Source organism: Canis lupus, chromosome 24 (assembly GCF_003254725.2).
Source record: "Canis lupus dingo isolate Sandy chromosome 24, ASM325472v2, whole genome shotgun sequence".
NCBI classification, from domain to species: Eukaryota; Metazoa; Chordata; class Mammalia; order Carnivora; family Canidae; genus Canis; species Canis lupus.
The window spans coordinates 36427471-36439773 of record NC_064266.1 but is presented as its reverse complement, the minus strand read 5'-3'; the positions used below and the strand labels follow the sequence as shown (position 1 = coordinate 36439773).

General features: G+C 39.3%; 1 protein-coding gene across 3 annotated transcripts in view; it reads right to left on the bottom strand.

The window, feature by feature from the left end:
* The window catches only part of SLC9A8 (solute carrier family 9 member A8), a 70823-nt gene that overhangs the window by 55990 nt on the left and 2530 nt on the right, over positions 1–12303 (bottom strand). For all 3 annotated transcript variants that reach the window (XR_004808966.2, XM_035705779.2, XM_035705780.2), the window contains 2 exons: positions 12010–12188; positions 5345–5425 (listed from right to left, as the gene is read on the bottom strand). Coding sequence is in view for 2 of the 3 variants with exons in the window: in XM_035705779.2 (XP_035561672.1) it covers positions 5345–5425; positions 12010–12188 (260 nt within the window). In the remaining variant the exon portion in view is untranslated. The remainder of the gene's footprint in view (positions 1–5344; positions 5426–12009; positions 12189–12303) is intronic.

The following is a 12303-nucleotide window of genomic DNA, read 5'->3' as shown; positions in this document are numbered from 1 at the left end:
TTTTGAAAATCCAATCCTTGATTTTGCCACCTATTCTATTCAAAGATACTCTAAAAGAAGTCCTACCAGTTTGGATTAGAATCCATACTTCAGGGCTGTTTGTTTTCTGGGGAAAGCCTGTTTTATATGTTTTGTTTTTAAAGTAGCTCACATTTTCAGAGGAACATTATTCCTTTTTCCACCAAAAAGGAGAACATTTAGGTGGTGAAGGAGGAAATTCAAGAAATCAGCCAAATATAGCAACTTTCAGAATACAATTACTTAACAATCTTTCTTATTCTAAATTTGAGCTTATCTCCCTACTCTGGCGTAACTGGAAGATTGAAGTATAAAATACAACATACGGATGATAAAATGTTCCACTAAGAGAAGGAGACCATAAAACTAGGAAAGTCCAAACAAGACTCCAGGAAAAAAAAGGGAGTTATTCCAGACCAAGCACACATTTAGTTCACAGCAGTAAAAGAACAACAGGAGTTCCAAGAGGACCTCATCACTTCTGACCCATACATCCAGGAACTAATAAAAATCTGTGCTACCACTCTTCCTTGGAATGCAACAGCCCTGAAAATCCTGAGCTTAATGTGACCATTTTGTCAATTTGACAACCAATTTTGGCCTCTGCCTCTAAGACCACTACTCTAACACCAGCAAATGAATGCCTGTTTCTTCTCTAATGAAAATCATGGCACTGCAGATTCAGTGAGAGTTCCCTGTGAGCCGCTGTAAGCTGCGTCAGCACTGGTTAAACTTTAATAGTCTAAAAAGGAACAGAAATTGTTACAGCTAGGATTCTCCCTTTGTCTTAAAAAAACTTTTTTTTTTTTTAAGAACTTAAGTACAATTAGAATATCATTACTACATCTGCTTTTTCCTGAATTACTTTTAGTCAATAACTCAGGGACTGAGTGATTTTTCATTCCTTTCTACTCAATTAAAGGAGCACTCGATAAAGAAATCTAAAATCTTATAGTTAAAACAAGAATGAGTTAATAAAACTAAAGGCACACAGTTAAAAAGGTGATGACAAAGGAGCACTTCGGTGTTTCCTAGTCAATGATTCCATCAAATCTGGGTTTCCTAATTATCAGCGTATTGGCATTTGGATGGGGCAAATTTTCAGTCCGTATCTGACCCCTTCCGACTTTTCCTCTAAAAATATGTTGGGGGGGGGGGTGGGAATCTCCTGTTTTGCTACTGGAAAGATTGTAAGCACTAGCAGATAGTAAGCAGTACAATTATTTCATTTTTATTCATTATAAATTCAGCCCAAAATAGCCAATCAGCACCAATAAAAGTAAATATGTGAACTTAATATGTTCACATATCTTAATATGGAAAGGGTGGTAAAAAGGAAAGAACACAAAAATGATAAAAACTCAAACCAAGTAAGGTCATCTAATCTCCACATATATGCCTACAAATGGTTTGGAAGAGAACGAAGCCTAATAATAAAAATAGCTGAAGTTATCAATGAAAAGGATTTTTCTTTTTCTGTATAGTTCTTTGTGCAAAAAAAAAAAAGGGGGGGGGTGTTTAAAGGCCTAAGCTACAGAATTCCCTAAGTATAGAAAGTATCCAAAAGCTTTGAAGAAGGGTCAAGGAAATATCTTTAGAATTTCATGCTGATACTTTTTTATAAAGAATGAGAAAAGTTGGGATGCCTGGATGGCTCAGTCGGTTAAGTGTCTGCCTTTGGCTCAGGTCATGAGTCTAGGGTCCTGATCATGTTGGCGGAAAAAAAAAAAAAAAATCCATGCTTAGCAGGGGGTCTGCTTCTGTCTCTGCCCCACACCATGCTCATGTTCTCTTCTCTCTGAAATAAATAAAATCTTTAAAAAAAAAGAGAGAAAAGTCTGGAGATTCATCTGAAAATACAATAAAATAGAAGGGGAAAATGTGCTTTTAAAGGCAGACAGTCCTTTTTTATATCAACTTTTTTTTTTTTAAGATTTTATTTATTTATTCATGAGAGACACAGAGAGAGAGGCAGAGACTTAGGCAGAGGGAGAAGCAGGTTCCTGTGGGGAACCTGATTTGGGACTTGATCCCAGGACCTTAGGACCCCAGGATCACAACCTGAGCCAAAGATAGACAGACGCTCAACCACTTACCCATCCAGGTGCCCCAGGAACTCTGAATGTTTAACATCAAAGGCTAATCATGTCTCTACATGACTGCAAACTGAAAAGCAACTCTGGGTTAGAAGAGGTAGGCTGGGAGAGTTTATCCCTGAAAGAAAGAAAACCTTTTTCTCTGGCAGCTTCATCCAGATTCTTTTTGGCACAAAACTTGGAAATTATTGAAATGGGGGATATCTCAATATTTTGTTACACTTTGCTCTAATAAGAGAAAAAAAGTTTTCCTTCAATTCACATGGTTTTATGAAATACAGAACTATTTTGATAGCTTTGTCAGCATTTCTAATTCTAACCAAACGTCCTCTAACATAATAAAAAATATTTTCTGGACCCCAGCACTCTCCCTGGAACCGTTCTCAGCGTTCCAATCACCTGAGTTAGCTACCGGAAGTTTTGAAAGCAAGACTTACTTCCCATCAACCTTCCCATGACCTAGCTGTACATGCTACGTTATTTCTGCTCTATCAGTGAAGAAAGAAACCCTGTGGATAGAGACCCTTGGCCAATCCCCAACACCATTCCGTCCTGTCCAGGCTAGGGAGGCTATGAGGTCAGAGTTCATCCTACAACTTCTGGTGGAAAGAGGGAGAAGAGGAGGCTACTTTTCCCACTGTGATTGCTATGGTAAGGAGAGCAGGCCTGAAGCTAGGGTTCAGGAGAGAGCCTGCCTGAGAGTGAAGCCAAAACAAAGGGAAGGAAGCACTGTTGAAAAATGAAGAAAAACAGTCCAAGAGACTTGATCCAGCTAAGTCTGAAGCTAGTGCTACCTGTAGGTTTTCGGTTCCAGGGGCCACTGTGTATGCAACTCCACCCCCACCAATTTTTTTCCTTGAATCAATTTCAATTAATATTGTCCCTTAAATAGGAAGAGTCCTGTATCAGTTAAGATGCTTTTAGCTGCAAGTAAAAGGACACCCACATAAAAATGGCTTAAGCCACAGATGTTTGTTATTTCATGTAACAGGCAGCTCTAGAACTATCAATTCAACAAAAACAACACTGCAGGAATCCCTGGGTGGCGCAGCGGTTTAGCGCCTGCCTTTGGCCCAGGGCGCGATCCTGGAGACCCGGGATCGAATCCCACATCAGGCTCCCGGTGCGTGGAGCCTGCTTCTCCCTCTGCCTGTGTCTCTGCCTCTCTCTCTCTCTCTGTGTGACTACCATAAATAAATAAAAAAAAAAAAAAAAAAAAAAAAAAAAAAACACTGCAGTCAAGAATCCAGGTTTCCCATCTGTCCCCTTGGCAATCCTTAGGATTCGGGATTTTGTCTTTGAGCCACAGTGATTACAAGACATCTACCAGTGCTCCAGGCATTATATCCTCACATGACAGCATCAGAGGTATGGGAAATTTTCTTAGCGGAGAGGATAAAGTACACTCTACCTCAGCACTTCACTGTGGTCTCACAGGCCAGAACAGGGTTTCCCACTGCCTCGCTGCCTTCACCCTGTACAACCAATGGTAAAGGGGAATGGAATTATCATGATGGCATAAAGACCAGTCTTGACCTGGATGGGCCTATCTTTCTTCAGTGCACTGTGGCAAGATACCTGATCAAAATTAGAGTTCTATTTTCAAGGAAGAAGGGGGACATGGCTCTTGGGTAGGCAACCAACAATGTCTGCTGTAACTCCTAATACAAGCACTGGTGTTCGCTGACCTGCACTTACCCAAACATTCAAAGAGTGAAGAACATGACATTCCAAACCAAATTATAAGAACCATCGTTTCCATGTGCATAATACCTAAATGCATACCAACTATAGTTCTTATTCTGAGAAACTATGAAAACTGACCACAAAACTGTACACTCCTTGGAGTCATGTTTTAAGTCTTTACTGAATGTCCCTGAATAGGTTATTAGTTGTATAGGTTACATTCAATGTTCCTGATAGCAGGAAAAGGATGTTAATAAATGATCATCCCATTCTTAGAGCTCGAAAACTATCTTGTTAGTGAAGGTTGTTCGAATCTGCCAGGATGTGCAGCTCAAGAGCCTGCTAAATAGAGAACAGGAATTCAAGTAAAATTGTTTTTCAATTATTTACTGAAGATCAGTACTACCCAGTGGTGTCTCTTCCTTAAGATATGGCATCACTAGGGAGTTATGAGGCTTATGTGAGGGGGCAATGCAAAAGATCATGGGCAAGAACCTGGCACTTAGTAGAAACATGAGGCCCAGGGGAAACACAGGAGGAGCTGAACCAGGGTAGTAGGAATGCAGATGGTGACAAAAGAAGGTGAATCAAAGTCTGAATGTTCCATCTCCAAAGCTAACCTAAACCATCGCTGTACTGTAAAATTATTACTAAATATGCTAAATAAGACTCACAAGGCAAAGAAAATTAAGTAGAGCATCAGTGGAGATAAGGAAAAATTAAATATCATTAGTAGGCAAGTGGAAACTAGTAAGAGTAACTACAATATCACAAACTGATGAATGTCTTAGCTGACCTTAGTGAAAACTTATATACTATGCCTTAAGTACCCCCACCCACATTTTCATCTTGATTTTAATACTTACTGAAAAGTAAGGTCCCTGCACTTTCATTAACCATTTCAATTAACTTTCATGTAAGCTTGTATCTATTATGATACCAATTTAGTATCGGTAGATACTAAATTAGCCTCTAGAGGCTAATTATCTTTTTTCTTTTAATATTTATTATTGGAGGACAGTTGACATACAGAGGCTAATTATCTTAACAATTAATTGCTGCAGGAAACAAGAGAGAAATGTAAGTGAGGTAGAATGGAATGCTCCAGAAGGCTTTAGATCTGACTGACATGGAAGTGAGCCACTTCTCCTTCCTAAACCATAAAGTGAGAGTCCCTTCAGGTTGTAAAATTCAATGACCCTAAGAATTAAGCATCAATTGCTTGCCTTAGTTGAGTTGCAGGTCTGCACAGCCTAGTAACACAGTCAATGTGCCCCAAAGGTAGTTCTAGAAGCAGAAAGGCCTTTGAGTAATATGGGGGGGGGGGGGGGGGGGTTCTACGTGACTTTTAGGTCATCACCCCTCTCTGAGCTATAGTGTCCTCATCTGTAAAATGGGATCATAATACCCTCATGACAGATGGCAGTGAGGATTTAAATGAAATCAGGAATATATCATATCTCATGTGGTTCCTGGCACTAGGGAGGCACTCAAAAAATGGTATTGTTACTGCTTTTCTTATAGGATCACTGATAAGCACTTACCTAAAGAAACAACAGCAACGCTCTCTGGCAAGAAATGTAATCTGTATCGGATCAGTAAATGCACCAATATGATGCAGATAGCTGCAGGGAAAAAATAAGACATTGTTAAAACAGCACAATTTTAAGTTCAAAGCCATGGTTACTTCTGGGGGGTGCTGCCAGGAAAATGTACAAGGGACAGTGACACAAACTGCAGTTGTATTTTCAATCTCTTATTTCTTAACCTGGAAACAGATTCACAGTGTTTATAGCATTGTCTCCATATTTCTTCATATGCCTGGACTACTTTGTTTTCCAGTGGTCACTGAAAGAGCAACAGATATCTTCAGTTTTTCTAGCCTGTTAAGCCTTCTACAATCATTTCTTCAAATCTCTCTGATTCTAAGAAATGGTCAACTTTTTTGAAGTAATCAACTAGAAAACTTGAATGGTGAGAAGGAAGTCAATGAAATCAATCACTTTTATGTAAAAATAACTGCAACATAACATGTTGACACAAAGTATTTTGCTACCATGTGGTTGGTTCTCTTTGAATACAGAAGGAAGTGAGAATGTTGTATAAAGAGGACAAAGTAAGTACTTTGAGCTGATGATGAGAACAGCAAGAGCAAAAGATGGGGTGCCTGCTTCTTGGCTGGGGGACCAGGACTCCCACTGGTTGAGGGCTGCGCATGAGCCAGGCGCTACACTGAGCACTTCCCAAACACTGTCTCATTTGGCCTCCAACACCCCTCTTAACTATTATTATCATAATCTCCTTTGATTATAGATGTAAAAACAGAGGCTTCAAGAGGTCATGTCATTCATAGGTACTGCAGGATTGAGCCCAATGCCAACCCTGTGCTCTTAACCAGAGGCACCCACCACCTCCCACTCAATTGCCTTTGTTCCTCAGTCACCAAAATAAGAATAATGTCTGACTTTTCTCATGGAGGTGTTGTCATGAAAGAAAAGAAAGGAAACAAAAGGATGTGAAACTGTTTGAAAGAGGGGAGCCTGGGTGGCTGGGTCAGTTAAGCATATGCCTTTGGCTTGGGTCATGATCTTAGGGTCCTAGGATTGAGCCCTGCATTGGGCTCCCTGTTCAATAGGGAGTCTGCTTCTCCCTCTCCCTTTGCCCCTCCCCGCCAACTCGAGTTCTCTCTCACTAACTGCTCTCTCTTTCTGTCTCAAATAAATAAATAAAAAATCTTAAAACAAAACAAAACCCTGTTTGAAAGAAGTATTTCTGGACACCCCCCACCCAAAGCATACCTTCACATAAATAATTCCTAAATGTAATTTCATGGTCCAAATCCAAATGTGCATGTCTCCTTCTTTTATTATGCACCTAGGTGGTATACCATCTCATTAATCACAGTATTATCTTAACAGCACTAAAAATAATTGTTGCTTTTTTTATAAAAGGAAACGTTTAAACAATCTGCAGGGCGGTTAAGTGGCCACCCTCAGAGCCTGCACTGACAAACCAGATATCTTTAGGCCCACCAAAAACCACCAGGTGGCTAGAAAAAGGAAACAGTTGTACATAGAGAAATTTTGTCCTTTCATTCTGTGCTTTAAGCTATCAATCTGTGGTGTTATTTTATTATAAATATTTAACTTAGTTAGAAAAATCCTACATTAAATAGTAAGAGCAAGAAAAAAATGTTCTAAGGCATAAGCACAACATGTGACCAGTGAGCAGGCCTATTGTCTAAAAAGGCAGGCACATAAGTAGACCGAATATAGATCTAGGGAGTTCATTCAGTTTCTGTTCTTTTTTTGCACCATGCTAGATGAAAAAATTAATTTAAAAAGCTTATTGTGGGCAGCCCTGGTGGCTTAGCGGTTTAGCGCCGCCTTCAGCCCGGGACATGATCCTAGAGACCCGGAATCAAGTCCCACATCGGGCTCCCTGCATGGAGCCTGCTTCTCCCTCTGCCTGTGTCTCTGTCTCTCTCTGTCTCTCATGAATAAATAAAATCTTAAAAAAATAAAATAAAAAAAGCTTATTGTAATAAATCAAACATCAATTTGTACCTTTAAGAGCAAAGGGGAAGGATGCCTTGGTGGTTTAGTAGGACCCTCAACTCTCAGGGTCATGAGATCAAGCCCTGCATCTCTCTCCCTCTCCTTCTGCACTTCCCCTCTGTCTCTCTCTAAAAAAAAAAAGCAAAGGGGAAAAACCTATCTCTAACAGAGATAACTAAATATGAGGTTCATGAATGCCAGGTAATGGTCCTCAGCCACTTAAAAGAATGAAGTATGAAAAGACCCACAGAATGGATGAGAATATTTGTAAATCATTTATCTGATAAGGGTCTAGTAACCAGAATACATAAAGAACTCTTACAACTCAACAACAAAAAGACAAACAATACAATTTAAGAAATGGGCCAAGAACCAGAATAGCCATCTCTTTGAAGATACAAATGGCCAATAAGCACATGAAAAGATGCTCAATGTCACTGGTCATTAGAAAAATGCAAATCAAGACCATGAGCTACAACTTTACACCAACTAAGATGGCCATCATTAAAAAACAAAACAAAACACAATCAAAAATAACAAGGGTTAGGGGCAGCCTGGGTGGCTCAGTGGTTTAGAGCTGCCTTCAGCCCAGGGTGTGACCCTGGAGACCCAAGAGGTATGGAGCCTGCCTCTCCCTCTGCTGTGCCTCTGCCTCTCTCTCTCTCTCTCTCTCTGTCTCCTATGATTAAATAAATAAAAAAATCTTTAAAAATTTTTTAAAAAGTAAAAAACAACAAGGATTGGCAAGGAAGTAGAGATCCTGGAACACTAGGCCACTGCTTGTGGAAATATAACATGGTACAGAGTTTGGAAATTCCTGAGAAAGCTATACATAGAATAACCATTTAACCCAGCAGCTCCACTCCTGAGTATGTATCCAAGAGAAATAAATATATGTCTACACAAAAACCCGTATACAAATGTCGACAGCAGCACTATTCACAACAGCCAAAATGTAGAAATAACCCAAACATCCATCAATTGATGAATGGATAAACATAATGTGGTTTATCTACACAAGAGATTATTATTCACCCATAACAATGAATGCACTTCTAACACATGCTATCAACCTTGAAGATACAATGCTAACTGAAAGAAAACAGATATAAAAGGCCACATATTGTATGATTCTATTTGCCTGAAATATTCTGAGTAGGCAAATTCCTAGGGATAGAAAGCAAAATAGTGTTTACTAGAGACTGGGGGTGGGGAAAATGGGGAATGACTGCTTTTAATGGGTACTGGGTTTCCCTTTAGGGTGATGAGAACATTCTGGAACTAGATAGTGGTGGTGGTTGCACAACATTGTAAGTGTACTAAATGCCACTGAATCGTACACTGTAAAATGGTTAAAATGGTATATATTTTATGTTTAACACATATACATTCTTTAAAAGAAAAAAAACATCAAGTAGATACAAAAAACAGTAACATAAAAAGACCTCCAAGACATTCTGCAAGATGAAAAAGCAAGTTATAGGATCTTACTTATATTAAAACAAACAAAATCCAAGCTATCTAAGCTCTATGTACCTGTATATGTGAATGTGCTTATGAACGTATATTTGCATATACACATACAAGTACACGTTTTCAAGGATATTTGAGAAAAAAACAAGAAAAGACAAAAGCTTCCATGCGGTATGGAGGACAGGGATACCACAAGTTAATATGCTTCTAAATGTTCATGCCCAAAGTAATAATTATGGAAACTATATTAAAACATAGGTATATCAATTTTAATAACTCCATTAAACTTAATGGCCCATAAAATGTATCATACAATGCTAATTGTTAACTCAATAAAAATGACTCACCATTGTTTCTTCAGACTCAAAGATCAGCAAGGGTTAAGTGTAAGTCAAATGATTTCAAGCTTCTAAAGTCAAAAGTAACTAGAGTAATCAGAGTTTTATCATCCTTCCTCAAAAAAAGGGGAGCACACACTGTAATCCTCTGACAAGCTTATAAGACATAAATTACACTTTCATTTGACTTGACTAAAATAGTAAAAAGGGGCATCCCAGTGGCTCAGTAGGTTAAGTGTCTGCCTTTAGCTCAGGTCTTGATCTCATAGGTCTTGGGCTGTAGTTACGCTGAGCAGAGAGCCTGCTTCTCCCTCCCCTTCTGCCTACTGCTCCCCGTTTGTGCTCTGTCTCTGTCAAATAAATAAAATATATATATATATAAAAGAAAATAGTATTTTCCTAAAAGATGTGCAGTGGGGAGTCTGCTTCCCCCTCTCCCTCTGCCCCTCTCGCCACTTGGGCTTATGCACTCTCCTTCTCTCAAGTAAATAAATAATCTCTAAAAAATAATAAACAAAAGTGGTTAAATGTGTTCCAGGTTGGGAGTTCCTGAAATTTAGAATAAACTATGACTAGTAGTTTCAATTCACTGCAGTTCATGTATTTAGTGAGTTAGAAGATATCCATTAGCTGTAAACTTTTTTATACTTTATCAGATATATATTGTCTGGACATCTAACATATGAGATATATAATATTCTGTTGATAACACACAGGAAAAAAGCAAAAATGCCTTCAAATTTATTGAAAAAGAAAGCATTCCATTCTGCTAACACACACTGACTTACACGTAAAAAGTGGAGATACCAATTCAGACTGCCAACAGTCTGACGAGGTGAAAACAAAACCCATCTGATGCTAGTGTGACTCTAGAGTCTAGGTTTATGATCTGTTTGAAATGACAATCCAAGTAAAATACACAGCACTCATAAATACAGTTCAGACCTTTCCAGCCCCAAAGATGTGTTACCACTGCACAGGGTTTTGCCAGGATTAAAAAGTACTAACAACCTTTTTCGTGGTTTCTGTCAGAAACTAACCTTCATTGCTCCACACCCTGAAAATCACCTTGAAAGTCTGACTTACCACTTTTTATCTTCCCATGAAAACAAAGTCACTACAAAACAAAAGTTTGCATCCAGGCCCGCCTTGTATGCTATCCTACCATACCAAACTGACAACAATGTACAGAGGCTAATAATACTCGTCCTTCAGGATTAAGGATTCAGGTACTAAAGACTTCTTGATCAAGAAAAGAACTGCTAAAAAAAAAAAAACAAAACAAAAAAAGAAAACAAAACTGCTTTTCTTTATATTCAACTACTATCACAGAGGAAAAAGGAAAAAAAAGAAGAGTCCTTGATTGTTGAAGGAATCCCCTAGATGCAGAATTCAACTACCTTCACCAGGTACACAATTACTTGAGCATATCAGGTCCGTATGGGAGACTTCATGCTTGTGGTTTGTGTACTTTTTCAGTATTCCACTTAAAAGTCGTGTGTGTGTGTCTTTTTTTTTAAAGTAGGCTCTTCACCCAGCGTGGGCTTGAAACTCACAACCGTGAGCACAAGACCTGAGACCAAGAGTTGGATGCTCAATCAATTGAGCCATGTAGGTGCCCCCAATTTAAAGGTTTTTTAGAATCTGTGAGAGATAAGGCTGAGTCCTGGGACTTTAAATCAAGTGATTGGTTTATTAAAATTATTTGACCATTAGCAGAATCCAAATATAAATATGAAATAAGTTCTAGTTTTCTTCAAAAAAGTCCTCAATGACATCAGTGAAATGCTCTGCACCTTTTAATCCAGTTGTACTTCCTAGTCCTCTGAAGAGACCTAATTTAATTCAAAATATGGCTCAGTATCATTAAAGAAAAACAAAATGTAAATATGCCAACTTCACTCTTCCAGGAAGAGTTTGGATTTGGGCCAAGTTTCAAGCTATTTCTTCCTTAGCTAGTCCAAAGTGGTTGTCCAGTTTCAACTGGATTTTCTTGTCTAAGACAGCTGTCTACAGTCTTGAGGAGGCATCTAATGTATTGCCTTTTACCAAAACTTCTCAACTGATGTCTGGCAACCCAAATGTTAATCTCTAGTCTCCCCAGAAACGAGGCATGTCAATTGCTTAATCTCTCTGGGCCTAAATTTTCTCACCCGTTACTGGAGGAGGATGAACAGAACGAGACTTTTAAGTTTGAGAGTGAATCTGTTCAAAGAAAAATATTACATAAGTAAACAACAGCGTAGGTGGTATACAGATATGGGAAAAAATCATACTATGGTTGATGGGAGATAAAGGGTAAGGAAAGGGGTGTTGGATTTTTTACTCAGCAACAAAACCTTTAATTAAGCAAAATTTACATGGAAGCCTAATAGATAGGAGACCAAATGCTGCTCTGGTCAGAAAGTCAGATGCTTTCCCATTTGACTTAGCCCACCTCCTGCTACTACTACCACCACCTACACACACACACACACACACACACACACGTGCACGTGCGCGCGCACACACGCACACACACTCATGAGCAGGGTTTGAAATCCACTAAGCTAGAAGAAGTTCAAGGTTCTTTCCGGGTCAAAAATCCCTTCTTCCAAATGACATCTAAGATACTACTATATAAAGAGCTCTTCAGAATTGCTAAGCTCGATGATTTAGAAAGAAAAAGGAGCACGCTGTTGTGATGTTACGAACTAACTTATCATTGTCCCTCAGTGTCTGATGTCAAACCAAATGGAAGGAAGGCTTGATATTAAGTAAATGGTGGCTTAGACAGGGTTGACCTTCTAGATAACACACACAGACACTCAAGATGGCAGATGAGGGTGTCTCCACATTCACCTAGGACGAGGAGGCTGAAGAAGATGGTCATGCCGCTTGACTGTTCCTCCTGCTGAGCCTGCTCCCCTGTTTGCACAGGGAGAATGGGCTTGGCAGGGGTCGGGAGCACCAGTTTCGTAGTGACAACCAGGGTGGTGTGGAGGGTGACATTGAAACCTTCGTGAGTTGTGTTAGGAAACCTGTTGGACACAAAAAGCAGCAGGATTAGTTAAAGGGAAAAGGGCCCCAAGTGTCAACACATATACACAAACAGAAGGAGAACCTGGCACAGAGGATGACGGGATTCACAACTCT